This window comes from Amphichorda felina (assembly GCF_050947745.1).
Source record: "Amphichorda felina strain 45539 chromosome Unknown scaffold_2, whole genome shotgun sequence".
Taxonomy (NCBI): Eukaryota; Fungi; Ascomycota; class Sordariomycetes; order Hypocreales; family Bionectriaceae; genus Amphichorda; species Amphichorda felina.
The window spans coordinates 2,675,672-2,695,382 of NW_028145048.1; the positions used below are offsets into that span (position 1 = coordinate 2,675,672).

The window sequence follows — 19,711 nt, forward strand, 5'->3', positions numbered from 1 at the left end:
CGAGATCAAAAAATAATGGGGACACGACGGGCTTCGATTGGAGAAGTTGGGAGCAGAAAGTAGCAGTAGATCACGGCGGGGCGTCAAATGGATGGCTTCCCCGTTTGATCTTGATTAAGTCACGGACATTGCAGATGATGAACCACTCTGGTGAAGGCGTGATGCACTGGCTGGCTATAGGAAGCCTCGGAAGGCACTGGGAGTCATTGCTGCCTACAATTAAAAAAAAAACTTTCCAATCCCATCATTTCCTCCCGCCCAAAAGATCTGAAAGTTCTGACTGACATGCAAGAACTTTTTTTGCACACAGTACATCCGTGTCCAAAGACACTTGGTGTCTAACCAATCACACGTCGGATGTTTGTCCTAACCAGTAATACCTGATGATGTTCACCCATAGTAGTTCCTTGGAATCAGGATGCTGATAAGGTTGACGTACGTACCTATTCGGAGAGTGCCTAGCGTAATGTGTGCTTCAAAAACTGAAGGATGTTGAGTTGTATTTACGTAACAGGTCCAATGTGTAAAGTCATATATACAAAAACGCGGTATCTACAATCTGCCCTGCAGTCCTTTTGTTTCAACCACTCCTCGCTCTCGTTTCTTGGCGCGTCTAGATCGGGGGGTTGGAGTTCTCAATGAGCATCTCAAAGTACGCCTGGCTCCACTGGCCAGCCTCGGGGGAAGGCTGGAAGGCGTCGGCCTTGCCACAGAATTCATCAAACCGGTCAGCGCTCGTGTCACTGGTACCGTCCGACTCGCCGCCGGGCTTGACCCAGACAAAGGCGTCAGCATAGGGAGAATCGACATCACCAGTTGGGAGAGGGCCGAAGCCGGCGTCGACGACATTGCACCAGTCACCCCATTCCAGGCGACCGCCGGGATTTCCAGAGCGGCCAACGTCGACAATGGCATTGCCGGGCATGCCAGCCTTCTCAAGCTCAGGGCTGAAAAGCTCAAGAAACAGCTTCTCGTTCTGAGCTTTGTTGTATTGCGCGTCGGCGTCATCAGAAAACTCGCCAGGCTCCATATCCCTATAAGCAGCAGTGTTAGTCCAGACCCGTCCAACATCACATGCGCTAGGCGCCATACCATTGATTCCAGCCAGCGACGTTGGTGGCAATACCGCGGACCTGGGATGGGCTGCCTGCAGCAGTGTACACACTAGCAAGCTCCTTTGCGCCGGGGGCGAGGTTATCGTTCCAGCCGAGCCAACCACCGTGACCAGCATCAATGTACATGACTACATTGGGGAAGTTAAGAGTCTTAAGAGCGTAGGCAACGCCCTCGCGGTAGCCCTCGGCGGAGTCCTGGCAGCTCTGGAGGTCGATATTGGTGATGAGATTCGGGAGAGAGTCAGGCTCAATGACCAGAGCAAAGGCCTGGTTGGGGTAAGAGGAGATCAACTCGGCGAGCACTAGGCGAACGGCGCATCAGCAGCAGTTTTGTGGCCATGGAATTTCATGTAGGCCATCTTACCATCAATATATTCGGTCTTGTAGCGGTCGATCTCCCCAACAGCCAGCTCGCCGTTAGAAGCCTTGGCAGCGCAGTCACGACCAGGGAGGTCGTAGACCACCAGACCAAAGATTTCATCACACGGCACGCCCTGAAGAGCGGGCTCAATGCGCTCGATGTTGGCAATGGTGTCGCTGTTAAAACATGGCCCAGTCAGTTACCCAATCATGAAACCGTCATAAGTCCATGACTTATGACTTCCGGCGGAACTATGGTTCAGACTTACGCCCAAAGGAAGGTGCCGACATCAGCGACACGAAGTGCTGCCTCGGCAGCGTCGCCCGTCATGCCAGCAGCGGCGGCTTCAACCTCGGAGCGGTAGAAGCTATTCGCGTGGAGCTTGTAGTTCCCCCACACATTGGTGGTGGCATCAAGCTCGACGGTAGCGTTGCAACCACCAGGGGCCTGGCGACGGTTGAAGGCTCCCTGGGGGGCTCCAATGGCGCCAGCCGCGAAGGCGACAAGAGTTGCGGCTGTGATCCTGACCATGATGATAATTCCTGATGGATGCGTGTGTGAATGACTGTGTGGCTCTGGAATAGAATGCTCGTGGTCAGCTAGAAGTGTAGGAGATTCGATAGCCGTCGTCTGATTTATACCTATGTGCTCGCGGTAGGCTTGCAACTCATGAGTGGCCCAGGAAAGTCCAAAAGTAGTCCACCAGCTGCCCCATAATGATCAAACGACGGGCCCGAGGGGGGTCAATCAGGAACAAGGCCCGTGTCTCATGGGTTATTCTCGGGCGGTAGCCCTCCGAGCTACGGTCTCGATTCAAACGGGGCATTTCAGGGTCGAGGTACGAATATATCACGTATGCGGGATGAAGACGGAGCTTGGCTACTCCACCACAAGAGTCCCATTTGCAATTCTCCAATGCCGATCCCTTCGTCATTCTATGCTCCCCAAAGCCGATAGGTCCCGCATGAGGGGCGTCGAGGCCACTTGGCCAGGAACGTACAGTCCGGGATCAATCAAGCAGGCGCGGTAAATGTTTTAACGCGGTCTGTTTGCCCCGAGATCTCTTTTTGGACACAACCCCAGAGCCAAGTGTTTCAACTGCCAGACACCTAGATGGCCCATATAGGATGAGTGAGAGAGTCTCTTTAGCCGAGAAAGTGTGCATTACCCGGACCATGGCTTCCATCCGGCACACGATGCCGGATTCCCTGTATTTGGCACCACCCTTATGGCATGAGCCCGTGACACTGTCTTGGCGTTGCCCTTGATCCAAGGCGCGCCCATGATTCCCGATCCTAGTGCTCGTCAAATTATGCGAGAGGCAGCAATACATGTCGACCGGCGCCGCAGAGACCCATCCGGCTCGGCAATACCTACAGCGAATGCCAGCATCATGGGTACAAGGTGCCCCGTCGACTGGACACTGGCTCACCAGGCGAGCTCTTGAGGTGTTAATCCGGGAGGCTCCGCCAGTGCCGTCCCCGAATGGGCAGGCCCTTGTCGTCTCCCCCGCATTGCAAAGGTTAACTAGATACATACTAGCAGGTACCTAAGTACCTAAGTAGGTACTAGTAGTGTAGATTGGCGGGATTACTAGGTACCTACCAGCTCGTAGCTGGACGAGATCCAGTGGAGTCTCCGTTTTCCTATATGCGTTCCCATTATCCAAAGTACGTAGTATGTTTCACGGAATCATGGCCCTCGGGTTTCCCAGGCCTTATCCGCAGCATGCCACATCCCAGGTTCCATTGGGAAGCACTCGTCATTCCCACCCTTACATGAGTGCAGAATCAACCAATGACACAGGCAGACGAACAGCTCCAGAGCCCAAACACCCAGCAAATGTACAACGTATCGATCAAAGCGTCCCAGGAAAGCCAAGTCGCTACATTTCGCATCTACCGAGAGAGAAAAGAAAGACTTCCGTCAAAAGTTGTTTGTCGGTACGTGTCTCTGCCCGTCCGCAATTTGCCATCGCCATTCGCCGTTCGCCTTCGACAGACGGACATCTCTAGGCAGGCGTGTGGATGATTCTACTTCTGGCACGATCACTTGTATTCATGTCCTATGTCCTCCAATGGCGCCCTTTCCTGGCCAGTCTTCTATGGTTTCGACCAACGTGTTGTACAGCGGCACCTGAATTCCATCAATGCCTCAATGTATGGGCTCTCCAAAATCCGTTCTTCTCGGGTCAATTAAACCATGCCCTCCTCACCTCGGCTCCCGGCCAAGGTATCCTACCACAGCTAGCATCCGACCTTCGATGTGCAACAAGCACAAGCAAATGCCCAAGGGACCACACTCGTGCTCGCTTACATGAACGGGGGGAGAGAGAAGGGGTATCCTCCGTTCTTGATGCGAAAGATGCTCAGCAGGAAGCTATACATAACGAATAAGACTCCACCCCAAGCCAAAACCGCCACCTGCTGTGAGCGCGTATCGGAAATGCGCGGGACTTTGACAGCGAGCGAGATCGCACAAAATGCCAGCAGGCCATCTAAGAGAAATACGTTAATATCAGTACTAGTTCTAATCGAGGACCCAGAAAGGGTGTTTGCTAGCTTACACAGCGCTGCGACGACTTGCGTCTCGAGTCCGTACTGGCTTTGGAAGCTCCCGGCGAAGTAGCTGATTCCGCCCCGGCCATCTCCAGCAACGTAGGGCACCTTTCGAATATGGTTGAACATGTGCCCGCTAGTGAAGAGTAGAATCGATATCAGGCTTATAGACGCCCATATGTTCCGGTTTTGTAAGATAGGCAAGACGTAAGGGGAGGCCGTGGCCAGGAGCGTCCCCGCACCGAGGATGATTGTAACTCCAGATACCCAGCGCATCCAATTAATAGGGCGCTTGACTTCTGGATGTGGACGCTCGGGCAGATGCCGGGCGAGCCATCCGTGGACCTGTTCAGCGGTAGGGGGGCTGTGTGCGTCAAGTCAGACAATGCAAGGAATATTGAACCACTGGAGCTTGGTACTGACCCAGTCGTGAAATCGTATCGGAGGGGCTCCTTCGACGCCACAGCATGCGGTCCCTCGGTAGGCTGGAAGAGGAGTAGGACAGGGGCGGTTTGAAGCCCGAGCTAGTTCCAACCCATCGTGAGCATACACGTTGATGCCTAGGGGTGAAGGGCAACATACCGAAACAAAGACGTCCCGACCATCCACAAAGTCCAGGGTCCCAAATAACATACGCGACTCGGCAACCGCGTCACCTTTCGCCCAGCTCTTCGCGAGCAGTTCATACTCGGGCTGGAACTCCCGGCATAGTTGACAGCCAAAGCGTGTCTCCAAAGCCGTCAGAAGCACGGCCGCAGTATAGTCCCGAGGAGCCGACGTCAATGATTTGTACGACGTTTCGGTCAGTTTCAATGGCACAGCGCTCTGTGATTTCTGGTGAAATTCATCGAATCGTTCTGCAGGCGACTTCTTTGCTGTGACAGCGCCTGCAAAAAGCAGGGTCGCTGAAAGAGCTGATTTCAGGAATCGCATTCCTGCGGTCTGTTGTTATGTTCGCCTTGCAATTTCGTGTTCGGCGTGAGGATTAGCTAGACGTCGGTGGGTTAGCGAAGCTCTACTTAGGAGAGAACCAAAGAATGCCGCCGACAGCTCCAACGGACACTTCGCAATCCAGCCACGCAAGTGGTTAGCTGGCTTCTCCGGGAGGTACGAGTACTAGTCATTCACCCAAGTACGGAGTAGCTAAGTCAGCAGTTGGGGCCAATTGCACGTAAGCGGGTAAGGTGGGGCTCCGCAAATGGGCTAACCCTGAAAGGGAACCATGTTTACTCTGAGAGCGCGCAAAACACATCAAACTACTCCAACATCCCACTACAACCCCAACCCGAGACATACTAATATACTTTCACTCCAATTTCACCGCACGATTCTCAACGCGCGAGAGGCGCCATCTGGGATACCAAAGCTTTCTAAAAGTTTTAGAGGAAGGAAAGAAGTCTTCTAAATACCACTCTTGCCCAGCTGGGACCGCGCCACCATTAGACATCAACTCCATTAACACGTTCTCGACCCGTAGCCCTCAACTCGGCACCACTCGAGAACACACCTTGCCCACAATGGGTGTCAACTCATGCGAGGTTAGTAACATATCGCAGGCTCTACCTCATTATAACTGCCATTGGTCGCTGACTGGGGCACAAACACAGCGCATGACGCGAATCCATGACCTCGAACTAAAACTCCAGAGTGGCCTTCACAGAGTCGCCCTCACTCATAGGGACGAGGAGGCACGTCGCCTCAAACTCCATACACTTTACGCTAGAGACGAGAACGCCCTGCTCAAAAACAGGTGCGACCAGAAATCCGTCCAGTATCATCAACTATCGAAACAATCCGACAAAGTCCGTGTCCAGCTAGACGGCGCTAAGGAGACGATACACGGGCAAGACATACAACTGAAGAAGCAGGCTCTTGAAATAAAAGATCTAAAGGTACGAGGTGGCACTTTTGTATTCCAACTCCGGGGATGCTAATAATGGATAAAGGCAGAGGTAGTGTCTTTCGGCAATTCCTTGCAGGATTCTGGAAAGATTCTGCAAGAAAAGTTTGCCTTGGTCCGAGAGCTAGATCGCCTCAGACTAGAATTAGAACACCTCCAGTCTCAACTGTCCAACCACCAGGCAGTCGTGGCAGACAAACACAGACTCCGACGCCAACTTGACAGCCTAGAAGTCGAGCTTGAAAACGAGAAAAGATCGAGACAGAGAGCCCGAGATAAGGAAAACAGGGACGTTGCAGCCGAGTTGAAATCACGGGCCGAAGACGCTGAGAAGAGACTCACGTCAGAGAAGAGGGAACGAGACAGGACGAGCAAGGAATATGAGAGGTCCTTGTCGGATGCTACCAGCCGTAATGAGCGATTGGAAGGCCAAATCATCGCCATGAATGAGGCTCTTGAAGGGCTGCAAGCAGAGTTGACGAACACAAAGAGCGAACTTGAACGGCACGGTACTGGACTGAATCAGACGGGAATCACGAAGCACAGCCCGAAAAGGCCCGTGCTCGCCGGGAAACAGCTAGGAAAGAAGATACAAATCGGGGAGTCAAGTTTGGAGGGTATTACAATTCAGACCCCCGGGGACGAGCATCGAGTGGAGAAGCGTCCACCAAGAAAACGTGGTGGCGAGCATGCACCAGTGGGCGAGAAGTCGAACTTTTCCATCACACCTTTCCTCAACAGGAACAAGAGCGTAACAGAGGGATCGCGAGATTCGTCATATACTAACATCCTGCCCCCTGTAGCAGCCGAGTCTGCTTCTAAGGCAGATGCTGAGGAGCAATCCAATGCTCTAGGACCGACTGGGCATCTCGAAAAAGCCCGACCCCCCAGGGCATCCCCGGCCAAGCCGATCAATTTGAATAATTCAAACACTAGGAAGCCACGCGGACGACCGAAAGCAAAACGTCTGGCTGAATCGCAGTCATCGGGGAGAAATACATCCAACCAGCCAGAGCGGACACCAGTGGAGCCCAGTCTTGATCCGGAGGCTGAAGATTTGTCCAACGCAGTTGATCAGGAGAATATACAGGACCAACAGCCCGGAAAAGGCCTACAAGGTAAGGCCAAGTCCACTCTTCACCCCGCCGTGGATCTCGGTCTTCGCGTCGTTGGCGATGTCGATGGGAGGAAGAAGAAGCGGAAACTCTTAGGAGGTGCAAACACCACGATATTTGACGACAACGATGGGGAGGCTATGTCGGATGTTGCAGATATCCCCCCTGTGCAAGGAGCGAAGCGCAAAAGAGCTCCCCTCGGCGGAGCATCAAATGCATTCACCGGGGGAGGCTTTTCCCCCTTGAAGCGGGACCGGAGAGGGGTGGGGGCCAGTTTTCTCGCGTAATGGGGAGTCCCCTGAAGGCCATATGAAATTTGAGTGGAACTTGGACAAAGTACGGATATGTCAGCGTTGATGGTTTGGAGTTTGGGCGTCCTGAGCCAGCGCTGGTGGTTAGCTCAGCGGGCAATAGCGAAGTGTTACCGGGGCGTGTGCTATCATGGTTATTGGATTAAAGAATTGCTTGGTGATGGAGAGCCGGCTAGGTCCTTCTTCGTTAGGGTGGTATTATATAAGAAGGGATGGTCAACCCGGCACAAACCCGCTCCATCAAGCCCCCGACGCCAAAGGTGCAGCGATCATATATTTCGGAAAAGAGCATGTTATTAATTATATTAAATGAAAATAATAATATTGATCTAGTGTCTCCATTACGTAGTAACACCAGCTTCTTCCTATAATCATCATATCATTCTCTGGGAAGAACCTGCCTGCTATATAGTATCCAACTTCTATGCTGTTATCATACTTTCGGTGCCCTGTTGAAACCCCCCCTCGCCTCTGTAGGTACCACCGTACCCGTACTTCGTGGGAATAATGACTGATGTTCAGTAATATTTATCTCTGAGGGCTAGCCCCCTGCGAATAATCGACATAGATGGAAGCGTAGACCTCGCAGAGACTCGCGTCTACCACTCATTAGCCCCATGGTTTAATTCGGTAGAACCGCCCGGGGCAAGAGCTAATACTATCAAGCATACGGAGTAGCCCCAGCCCATATCCAGTGACCTACTTATTTACTACAACAGCTCCCCTACCATGCCAGATCGAGTAGCCGGGTCAATATAAGGTACGCAGGGTAGTTGAGATCTGCCTAACGCTTATGTCCATCGCCTCACAAGGAATGGCAAGCCCGGTAAGAAATGGTACTGGATGCACCTAGGCGCGGATAAAAACGCTAGCAACCTACAGAGCAGTAACAACTTGGAGTAATTACTTACCTAAGTAGGTACTTATGTTGTGCGGTTGTATTGGTGTATGTTGGTGTTGACATTGAAAAGGGGTGGTCAACGTGTCGGACCGATGTTTTCCCCGACCTCATGTCACTCTGTTCAAACACTGAATGAGAGTTTCTCAAATCGTCCATCATTCATCGAGACATGTCACCACACGGAATCTGGTCGCCCTCCGCATAAAGGCTCCCCTACCCCTTGCTAAGGACCTCATAGAATGCATCAGCCGCAAGGACCCAAACAGAGCACTTCAATCCAAGATAATGCTCCCCCACCGTTGCTGTTGTAACGGCTTCCGACATGGCCTTCAGCGACCGTCTCTTTCCCATAGCTTATTAGCAAACCACCCAGCAACATGGTTGGTGCGCTCATCTTCGTCTAAGTCGCGATGGAAGCAGCGCCAGGGCCGTGATGCTTACGCCCGGGACGCCAAGGTTCAAGGCCTGAAGAGCCGTGCTGCGTTCAAACTCCTCGAGGTGACAAAGCCCGAGCAAATCCATGGAGGGCATTGTCCGCTGATATTGCATGAAGATGGATGAAAAGCACAACATTTTCAGAAAGGGCCAGACGGTCATCGATCTGGCAGGTTGAGGCATCCTTAGCTCGTGAAGCCTTGCTCTAACACCGCGACAGGGTTACGCCCCGGGTAGCTGGTCACAGGTAGTACACCCCATGACGAGAAAACTTTCTTGTTCGTTTATCTAAGTTCCAATAGGTTGCTCTGGAGCGTACGCGACCACATGGCAGAGTCATAGGTATTGATCTGATTCCGGCGCAGCCACCCCCGGGAGTGATCACCTTCCAAGGTGATTTCCTTTCGCCAATGGTGCAGAAACTCGTCAAGGATTTAATAGTCAAGCACCACAAAAGGCGGCCCTCGACTTCCAAGGGGCCCGAAGAAGCTAGCGGCGCAGATGAGAACATCGAAGTGGACAGACCGAGCTACATTGACATGGAACGACAGGCCAGTCAAACCCACGGCAGCCCATCTGAGAACCAGTCGATATTGCGACTCGTGGATGTCCGTACATAAGTCCCTTTTTGGTCATTCTTCGCAGCTAAGCCTCCTTATAGGTTGTTCTCAGCGATATGTCAGCACCCTGGGACCAAACTTCTGGATTTAACATGAACACTTTGAGTAATCCATATCACAGGCTCATGAACACAAGTGGGATGCCTTTCCGAGACCACGCAGGCAGTATGGTAAGTAGCCATCTCAACAAACAACGGCCCCCATCGAAAGTTGATATCAACCCTTTCCACCATAGGACCTGTGCTATGCTGCCCTGGAGTTCGCCAGCGACACGTTAAGGACAGGAGGGCATTTTATCTGCAAGTTCTACCAGGGCTCCGAAGATAAACAACTGGAGCAAGCGGTCAGAAAGCTCTTCGGCAAAGTATACAGGGAAAAGCCGGAGTCATCCAGGAGTGTACGTCTTCCAACCTCCTCGCCTTCGGATACAGAGAATGCCGATGTTCACACGGACCCAGGAAAGCAAAGAGGCCTATTTAATCGGACTGCGACGTAGAGACGATGTAACACTATAAGAGGAAGGAGTGCCACCTAATGTAGTCTAGCACAACATGTACTACCATGTAGTCCGCACAGCACTAATGTCAATTGGGCTTCATCATGATGGAGAAAAGGTCTTTTTAATTCTAGACACCGCGTTACGCCAGTTCCATCCTTGGGGCGTTCATCAACGACGTAACCTGCCGGTATCATTGCCCTGGTGGGTAATATTGCTGCCCATCTACATTTCCCGCTGAAGCCGCCAAAATGCTTAAACCTTGAAGCCACGAGACCTTCTGCGGCCACGAGCACGCTCGAACTTCCGGCCCTTGGACTGGACAAAGGGTTTCTATATTACGAGTCAGTAAATGAATCTCCCCGTGAAGATACGCAATATCAACGAACCTTGTGCTTGTGGGGGCCAAAGCCAAAGTGCTTAACAGCCTCGCGAGCGTTCTTGGGGCCACGCAGAATAAGCGTGTTGCTACCCGTGGGGGCACGTAGAGCAAGCTGATCGAGGGTAATGGCTTCACCACCGGCGGCGATGATTCGGGCACGGGCGGTGGCGGTGAATCGGAGAGCAGCAACGGTGAGCTTGGGGAAGGTCAGAAGGCGGTTATCATCCGTCACAGTGCCGACAACGACGATGGTCCTCTTATCCCCCTCGCTGATGTTGGTAACGATGCGCGACAGCGAAACCGGGGGGCGGTTGATCTTGGACATGAAAAGGCGCCGAAGGACAACCTTGTTGAAGGCAGCATCGGTACGGCCTGGTAAGATGTTGTTCGTTAACCCCGTGTTCTAAGCGAATTCGTGATTGGGGGCGTTGCCCGGAACGTACGAGACAGGAAGCGGTAAAGCTTCACTAGAAGCTTAAGGTAAACATTGTCGCTCTTGGGGGCCTTGCGGTGAGTGCCCTTCACGTGGTGACGGTCGAGATCGATACCTATAGGGTGAAGCCATCGTCAGCCATTTGGTTCAAGGTATGCTCAATCAGGGCAGCCTGTCTGAAGACCTCCAGACGGCGCCTCATCCGCAAGGAGACAGGTATCAAAAGATACTCGCCTCCTCACTCGCACACTAAGGCTGAGAGGAATATGCTTCACGTACCCATGGCGGCGGTTGGTCGCTGGCGTTGGCGATGGGTTCTTGGTTGGTGATGGGTGCGATCGAGTCGGTCGACAATCTCGAGGGAAATTTCAGAACCACCACCAGAGAAGTGAGTGGGTCGTTCTGGTGCTTCGATTGTGCGGCAGAAATTTGGGCGGTCAGCCCTGGGTTTAGGGCATGGTGCGGTGACTCAGCAGAAACAGCACCCAAGTACTCCGTATCATTCATAGGTACTCCGTAGTACTCGTACGAAGTACATTACGGACATAGATGTTACTACAATGCTACTACTAGTACGAGTAGGTACTTATTTAGTGGTGAGAGGTAGCACTCGTAAGTACTATAGATACTAGTACGGATACTCGATACATCTTTTCGGGTGCGAAATCCCACTCACCGAATTCCGTTCCTTGAGGTCGAGATCTCACTCAAGGCAGCCATCCATAATATTTCGTACGAGTACGTAGAACTAGTAATAACAGTAAATACTACTAATCACATACTTGATATTATGAGCACTTAGGTACTTTGACTAGTAGTCATATACCTATATTTACTAGCACTTACTACCATCTAACTACTATATAAGAAATCCAGGGTACGCGAACTAAACGGCATGTTGTAGTAGTGGAGGACTGGAGGTGCCGTTTGCTGCGGGCTGCGCTGTCGTAGACTAAGTAGGCAATACCTAGTACCTAGTAGTTTGTAACCTCCAATACCCCGGCTTTCAGGCCCTGGAGTACGTAAGATGTCCGGTCTCAATGATCAGCTCACTTTGCAAATATCACCATGGTCCTTCAGCGTTCGTTTCAGTTAGCATATGGCATGCTAAGCCGTGTCTGTTTATTGAAAGAAAACTGAAACGGGCCAGTAGGTACGAGTAGACCTAGTCCCTCCAGAATCCGCGTTTATGATCCATTCTTTGGTATATGTCGCTTGGCCAATATGCATCTATATGTATACAAGGATGCCATCCGGAGGATATTATTACAATTAGCCTCGCTTCCCCCCTGCACCATGATGGGTGTCCATCTAAGCTCTAACGCGCGTGAACCCTCTCGCCATATCTCTTCATTCCCACCCCCATCCAATCATCACGGTGAAGCCGACTCCACCGGTGGTTTAAGACCTACTAGAAAGTCCCGGGTCATTTCAAAACTCAGCCAGCTCGATGCCATGCTTGGGGCAACTTTTAGCAGGTTTGGAACGATGCCCTTGTAGAGACCTCTTAGGCCTTCTTGGCCTACGATGACTCGGACAGCATCTAGGATGGACTTATACTGGTATCCCATTCCCGACATGGTGTTGATTTGGAAGCGACGGCGCAGCACGTCACTGATTCCCATCAGTAAGTTATTTTGCGAGACACCAAAGGAAAAGATCTTACAAGGGGTATGTACAGGTCTGGGCCACGGCGCCAGAAATTGCCCCAGCGAGGAGTTTCCTGACTGCGCTTGGATTTTGTTCGCCCTCCGGGGTTAATACTGTGCGGACCGACTCGTACACCATAAAATTAAGTCCGACCTACCGTAGATGTTAGCAACATAGCGTAATCTGGGTATGAAAGGGTTTAATAACGCACATAAGGGGCAACGCCGGCAATTGTAGGGATGATACCTCGATAAAGTGCACTCATACCTCCCTCAGTCTTGTACATGCGAGCGAGTGTCGCCCACATTCCCGGCAGCTCCTGTGGCTTGTTTCCCAGCTCTGCGAAGCTTGCAGACTGTATTGATAATCGTGTTCGCACGATATCGAGGGGGTATGTAAAAAAAACAGACGTGACTCCGGCGATGCCTCCACAAATGAGACGACTCAGGGGTGACAGGTCCGCTCCGGGGTGTGACTCGAAGATGTTCTGGAGATAAGCATCAGCATAGCTCATTGACGAGGACAATTTCCAGTAACCATACATACCCGCTTATAAAAGTTATAGCTACTGAATTGCACGGCCGAGTACGGGACGATCCGGATGCAGTTGGTGCCATTCCCACGCATAAAACCTCTCCACCCTTCCTCTTTCCACATCTTCCCCAGTGCCTGCCCCACGGACAGTTTGTACGCGTCTCTTCCAGCACTCTGTATCTGCATGAGAATCTTGAGTCGCTCGAGGGGTGACACGACGGTCCGAGACACTGCGCCAGCTACGCCGCCAGCGCAGAAGGCGGCAACGACAGGCTGGGAAACTTGTTCGCGAAATTGGGCCATTGACTCCGAAGAAAGCTCTGGGGCTTTGGCAACGCCTGGGTCCGACTATTATGAGGGCGGGGTTAGCAGCGATGGATTGAATATGACCGGCCTCGTGGCTTCTGGATACATACTGTCGACATGGCGAGATTTATCGTTACCGGGATAGCAGTGATAACTCAATTGGACCCGAAAACTCCTTCTTCGGTCCAACAAGAACGGATAGTGATCTCGCCAGATCTGCTTGCATTTAATACAATGATTGTCAGATTCTCGGCGGTTGTAGCGACAGTCGATGAGGGTTGATCGCTCCGCTCCCTCGGGCGTCGTTGAGTGAACCCTTGACGGGGGAAAGAGTGACTATGACTCCAGCGGTGGAGGTTGCATGCTCATCGAGGTCGGAACAAAATGGTTCGATTCCGTCGCTAGGCGTAGGTCAGCTTCCAGTTCATATCGTTGTCCGTCTCAGTAGGTTAATCAAACACACAGAGCTGTGGATAGATAGATGGACGTGGGGCGATGCCTTGTGGTGCAATCCGAGATAACGAGAGGAACTCCATACACCCGGTGTGTATAGGCTAGGGCGAGCGGGAGGGAACCACAATAGAATGTCAGTCTTTGTTGGGTATCGCGAGCCGGGTAACTGTAGGGGTACAAGCTGTGCAAAATGCAGAGCAGTTCCTGTCGGGTTTTCGTCGGCGAGGATAAGCCAACGAGTATGGAGTAAAACTTGCTAATCGTCGCGTAACAGCGCCAGCTGCTGTCACCCCCACCAATGTCACAATGCCACCGGTGGACACGGCAACGCTTAGCAATAGAGCTTATTGAGATTCGGTTGTGGAATTGATGGAAGAAAAGCAACTACTCGTAGATATAGAAAACTTGACAGACCCTGCGTCGCCGGGCATTTGTTCACCACTGTTAGTGGTCAGCTCCTGGTTTCTGGGTAGAAGAAGCTCCACCCTTTGTTCCCGATTCTAGTCACAATGCGCCGTTCAGTCCTTTCAATGTACCCTACCTAATAACCCAACGCACTTACTAGGGTGGTGTCGCCTCTTGCCCTGAAGCACTACTAATCACCTGATGCCTATTACTATCTTTAGTGCGATTTTATGATTCATTTATTACACCTTTATGACGACTTCAGGGCCGCAGGCCGTTGTAGTTTACGTGCTTCGTATGAAGTTGTAGTGATACAATGAGCAAGGTACTAGTAGTATCATATAGTATTACAGATAGCGACTAACTTGCCGTAGTACAGCCAGCAAAGGTCGGAGGAAAACGCACTAAATTCCGCATGGCACCAGGACTACATTAACAGGTCTAGGACAACAGACAAAAATTGCTGACTGCCAATAACTTTACCCTTAAATCCTCCATAGCCCCCGCCCCTCGGGCCTCCTTCCCCCCAAAGCCTTCGAATTCGCTTTTAGAAACCGATAGATGTAGCCAGGCGTGGCTCTACGTTGTGATTTGAGTGGGCCGAGTCCGATGAAGCGGCACATGCCGTGTTAGAAAACACGGAAAAGAGAAGATAAAAAAAAGGAACGAAAAGCTGGAGACCAAGAGAGATGACGCCACCCGGGGAATGAGGTCTGCTAGGGGGACGCGACTAATATCTGAATCATTCGGCAACGTCCAGATCATCGTGGGTCGGAGGAGGGCTGTCTAGAGCTGTGATACTGATTAGTTTCACTCAATCACGAACACGGACAGAAAACTCATACGCTTCCTCTCATCACCATTGGCACCATTCTCTCGCCTGTCACGATCATCGCGATCATCCTTGACATCCCGATCACGGTCTCTGCAAACATCTTAGTTGGCACGGCTAACCCATTGGAATGGGTGGTGAACTAACCGAGGGTCAGGGCTTCGAGAACGGTCACGATCACGGCGACTCTCACGATCATAGTCGCGCTCGCGGTCTCGGCGATCATCTTTACGAGGAGAATAATCGCGGGTACTGCGTCGGGGTGACGGGGACCGACCACGACGAGGCGAACGAGGACCCCGACGATCGCGATCACGCCCAGACTCGAAACGCCACGAAGCCGATGGAGGGGTGCGGGCCCACTGAGCAGCCTTGTTAGCAAGTGCGGGCAGAATCAACTCTTTCTCCGACCTACCTCGATCTTCAACACATCGTCACGACCGATGCGCTTGTTGTGCATCTCGTAGTAAGCATCATCGGCATCGCGACGATCCTCGTACTCAACAAAGGCAAAACTATATCGTATAAATCAGTATTATTCTCTGGCTATCAGATCGAACGGGACCTACAGCCGGCTAGACGCGGAGCGCGGAGCGGGAATATCACAACGGACTAGGCGTCCATAACTATACACACGAAATTGTCAGTATGAAGCACCGCAGGGACAAATATGCCCAGCACAAAGCTGGTAAACCCGGAGAAGTCACGATCCACAGTGGACACTTGTGTGTGCGCCATGCTTTGCCTAGTCCTTGTCTTTAAGAACGAGTGCCAAGAAACGACCTAGCAGACGTATCGTCGGTAGAAAGCATGGGAAGGGGGGAGATGATCTGGGGTTTGGCGATGGCGACAGCGACAACGAGGGCGAGGGCGACAGCGAGGGCGAGGGCGAGAACGGAGGGACGAGGGCGAGGGCGAGGGCGAGGACGGAGGGACGAGGGCGAGGACGGAGGGACGAGGGCGAGGACGGACGACGACGGAGAAAACGACGACGAAGCGAAACGACCCGGGGTCACGTTCTGTAACGGGAGTCTCGGGGGATCTCCACGCCATGAACGACGGCGGGGACGAGGGCGAGGACGAGGGCGAAAACGAGGGCGCGTGCGAGAGCGCGTGCGAGGGCGTTTGCGCTGTGGACGTGGTTGACATACCGTTCGAACTCGTAGGCTAGGTCGCGGGCGCGGGTGCCGTGGCTGAAGCCGGTCACGTACAGCGTAGTGCCGCCGCGAGACATTTTGATGTAACGTAGAATAGGATGACAGGTACGAAGTGTATATTCAAGGTGTGCCGTCGCAATGAACGGGTATGGGGGTTGAAAAGAGGTGGTTGTTGGTAAGAAGTGGTGGTGTGGTTTTGAGTGCCAAGGTCAGACAGAGGCTGGAGGAAAGTTTTGATATGCTGACGTAACCACTATCCAAAGAACTAGATACTATTAGCACTTACCTAGGTAGGTACCTAGGTATAGTATAGACCCGGGGAAGTATAGTACCCTACTAGTACGAATACTACTATTTTATAGGGGGACTTAGATCCGTTAGACCTCCTCTTTTTATAAGGGGGAGTTACTAATTAAATAGCTATTACTTTACTAAAAAAAATATAATAACTCTATAATTATATTATATAAGTAAATATTATTTTTATTTTATATTATTATAATATTAATCTTTTTATATTATTTTATTAATAGATTAATTTTATATCTTTATTATATATTTTATCTATCTAATTAATTTCTATATAATTAAGCCTATCTAATATTTATCTATCTAAAAGTATATAAAGCGTTAACCTATTAATAGGTAAGATTTTTATATTATTTAATAAAATAATTAATTAATAAATATTAATAAAATAACCCTTTTATAATATATATATAATATTTACTTAGATATATAAATAATAAACCTTATAATAATAATTATATTTTATATTATTAGATTAAGATTATTAATATTATACTTAAAAGAGTATAATATAACCTAAAAGCTATTATTTATTAAAACTAATATAAAAATAATATATATATTATTATTTTATAATAACCTTAGCTTTATTAAAAACTTTTCTAATTATATCTTTTATAATATTATAACTATTAGTTAAATTAATTAATTAGATAGTTTTACTTTAAAATAAAATAATTTCTTTATTATTAAAAGAAATATCTTTTTCTTTAATATTACCTTTAATATTACCTATATATATCTTAGCTTTTTCTCTTTAGATTATTATAATAATTATATAAAAGCATTTTTTTATAAATTCTCTAAATAATAAGATAAAGCTAAATAAAGGTAATAATATAATAAAGCCTATAATAAATATTAATAGGTATTATATAGTATTAAGATAAGCTAATATTAGAAATAAAAATAAAAGAATTAATATAAAAAACTAATAAAAATTAAAAGGGTAATAAAATTAATAAAAAAACTAATATTATTAATATTATAGATAAAAAGATAAATTAATATAAAAAGAAACCAAAAATAAAAAGCCTATAAATTATCTTAAGGTATAATATATAATAATAAAAGAAAAACTTAAATATAAAGCTATAAGCTAGAAACTTAATTAAATATATAACTTAAATAAAGCTTATTATATAATTATTATTTACTTAAGATAAATACTTAATAGAATAAAATAAATAATATAATATAAAAAGGTATTATATATTAGTTAATAGATATTAGAATAATAAAATAATTAAATAAGTAATTAAGATAATCTTATAATATTATAAAAAAATATAATACCTAAAGTAAATACCCTTAAAGAGGGAATAATTATAATAGATAAAAGCCTTAAGATTTAAAGAGTTTAATTTATTAATATTTTAGACTTAATTATATACTTTATATATATATATATTATATCTATAAGGTAAATATATAGCTTTAATATAAATTATTTAATAAACTTTAATCTTATAATATAATCGACTTATTATTATTATTATCTTACTTAGCTATTTAAGCTTATTTTATATTATTTATTATAAAAGCTAAATCTAACTATTAAATATAATAATAAAAGATTAATATATTAGCTATAACCTCCTTTATAAAACCTATAAAGATAAGATTATATTCTTAAAAAAATATTATAATAATATATATTAAGATAAATTAGCCGCCGATATTATATAACTTAAGATTAATAATATTTAGATAAAAGAATATATTAAGGCTAAATAAATAAATCGATAAAAAGATAATAATAGATAATAGAAATATAATAATAAATAAATAGAAACTAATAATAAGTAAAAATAAATAATTATTACGATAAAGGATAGCGTACGTAGCGTAGGTTACGTAGCGTAGGTCACGTAGCATAGGATTAGATAAGATTATAGCAGGCAAACGGGAGGCAGGAGATCTAATCAATCAATTAATAATATTAGATATAACTATCCGTTCATACGGTCGATTTAGACCGGCTTTATTCGCCGGATTAAGGATCCGCTCGGATCGCTTATATTAATAACTCTAAGATTAGATAATAGTATTATATACTAAGAATAAAATTAATAATATTATTAAAGATATTAATTATATATTATTATAAACTAATATACTTAGCCTTAATTAATAATCGCGGGTTATAAAATTAAAAGATTAAAAGGGAAAGATTATCTAAACTAAAGGGTAAAGGCTTATATCCTATAATAATTCTTACTTTTCTAAAGCATATAATTTATAATAAGAAATATAAGTAAATATAATCTTAGAATAAATAAATAAATAAATATTAATATATAAAACCTCTTAATTTCCCTTAGATTTTTATTACTTATTAGCTATTAATATTACTTAATAATATCTATTATAGCTTTTTTATATAACTCTTATCTATCATTATATTAATCCCCTTAATATAAACCTTATTATTAAAAATTAGGTAATAACCTTAATACTTAGGAGATACCTTATCTTACTTTATCAAATATATAACGATATAAACCTTTCCTTTTACCCTATAATAGGAATCTTAATAATATATATATATCTAGAAAGTAAAACTAATTATATTATTAAATAAGTTAAGATTATTTATATTATTAAATAATAGATATCTAAGATATATATTAATTATAAGGGGGGAGTTATAGTATATTAATTAAATATATTTAATAAGGTAAATATATCTTATTTAGATAGATAAGGATTAGTTAGATAGATAAAGCATATAATAATAGATAAGTAATAGATAAATAGATAAAGTTTAATTAAAATAAATAGTTAATAATAATATATTTAAATAACTAATTAGATTATAATAATAAAAGTAATAAAAACTAAGCATTTATAGATTATAATAGGTATATAAAATCTTTTTATAGATTAAGATCCTCTCCTTAAATAAAGCTATACTAGTTATATCTAGATATAAATTGCTAATATATACCTGCTTATCTAAATAGCACTTAATACTTAGGTGATCGGCTTAAAGACTCCGGAAACGCTACTTATAATTACTATATCTTATAATAGCTTCAGGCAGAGCTATCCGTAGATGTCACCAGAAGTCAGTCCTCGGGCTTTAATGCTATATATATAACGGATACCGAGCCCGTCTTTCAGAGACTCTAGATTAGAGATTAATAACATCTAAATAGGACGTAGTCCTGATGCATAATACTGACCCAAGGACATATTGTTACCGCTAAAGTACTCACTCTCGGCCGTCGCTATAAACAGCACTGAGATCAGCGCCCTAGCTTACAGGTCCAGTGCGTTGGCTCAGGTATGCAGAAACCTTACGGCCTCCTATGGACATCTATTAAGTCTCCAGCAACGAGGCGCGACGTTTGTTTAAGCTCACTGATCTGTCTGAGCAGTGTTATAAGCTGCTGTGATTATCGACTGTGTGGATTTTGGCCATATCGTCGGCGC

General features: G+C 46.6%; 5 protein-coding genes across 5 annotated transcripts; 1 reads left to right on the forward strand and 4 right to left on the reverse strand.

Annotated features, from left to right (window-relative positions):
* Positions 1-613: 613 nt before the first annotated feature.
* On the reverse strand, positions 614-2,007 carry CEL6C (1, 4-beta cellobiohydrolase; the record flags this gene model as incomplete). Its single annotated transcript, XM_083191864.1, has 4 exons — positions 614-1,034; positions 1,093-1,417; positions 1,480-1,652; positions 1,745-2,007. 4 exons carry the CDS (start codon positions 2,005-2,007, stop codon positions 614-616), a joined length of 1,182 nt encoding a protein of 393 aa, XP_083053078.1.
* A 1,781-nt stretch (positions 2,008-3,788) lies between these two features.
* On the reverse strand, positions 3,789-4,967 carry OST3 (OST3/OST6 family protein; the record flags this gene model as incomplete). The annotated part of the gene is made up of 4 exons (XM_083191865.1): positions 3,789-3,973; positions 4,043-4,398; positions 4,458-4,558; positions 4,617-4,967. The coding sequence occupies 4 exons, from the start codon at positions 4,965-4,967 to the stop codon at positions 3,789-3,791; spliced, it is 993 nt and encodes a 330-aa protein (XP_083053079.1).
* A 584-nt stretch (positions 4,968-5,551) lies between these two features.
* On the forward strand, positions 5,552-7,336 carry ACO1O0_002396 (FtsJ-like methyltransferase-domain-containing protein; the record flags this gene model as incomplete). Its single annotated transcript, XM_083191866.1, has 3 exons — positions 5,552-5,572; positions 5,642-5,926; positions 5,981-7,336. 3 exons carry the CDS (start codon positions 5,552-5,554, stop codon positions 7,334-7,336), a joined length of 1,662 nt encoding a protein of 553 aa, XP_083053080.1.
* A 2,731-nt stretch (positions 7,337-10,067) lies between these two features.
* Positions 10,068-10,910, reverse strand: ACO1O0_002397 (solute carrier family 25 member 42; the record flags this gene model as incomplete). The annotated part of the gene is made up of 4 exons (XM_083191867.1): positions 10,068-10,145; positions 10,202-10,566; positions 10,638-10,742; positions 10,907-10,910. 4 exons carry the CDS (start codon positions 10,908-10,910, stop codon positions 10,068-10,070), a joined length of 552 nt encoding a protein of 183 aa, XP_083053081.1.
* A 3,875-nt stretch (positions 10,911-14,785) lies between these two features.
* Positions 14,786-16,041, reverse strand: ACO1O0_002398 (uncharacterized protein; the record flags this gene model as incomplete). Its single annotated transcript, XM_083191868.1, has 4 exons — positions 14,786-14,900; positions 14,955-15,033; positions 15,207-15,322; positions 15,959-16,041. The coding sequence occupies 4 exons, from the start codon at positions 16,039-16,041 to the stop codon at positions 14,786-14,788; spliced, it is 393 nt and encodes a 130-aa protein (XP_083053082.1).
* Positions 16,042-19,711: the final 3,670 nt, after the last annotated feature.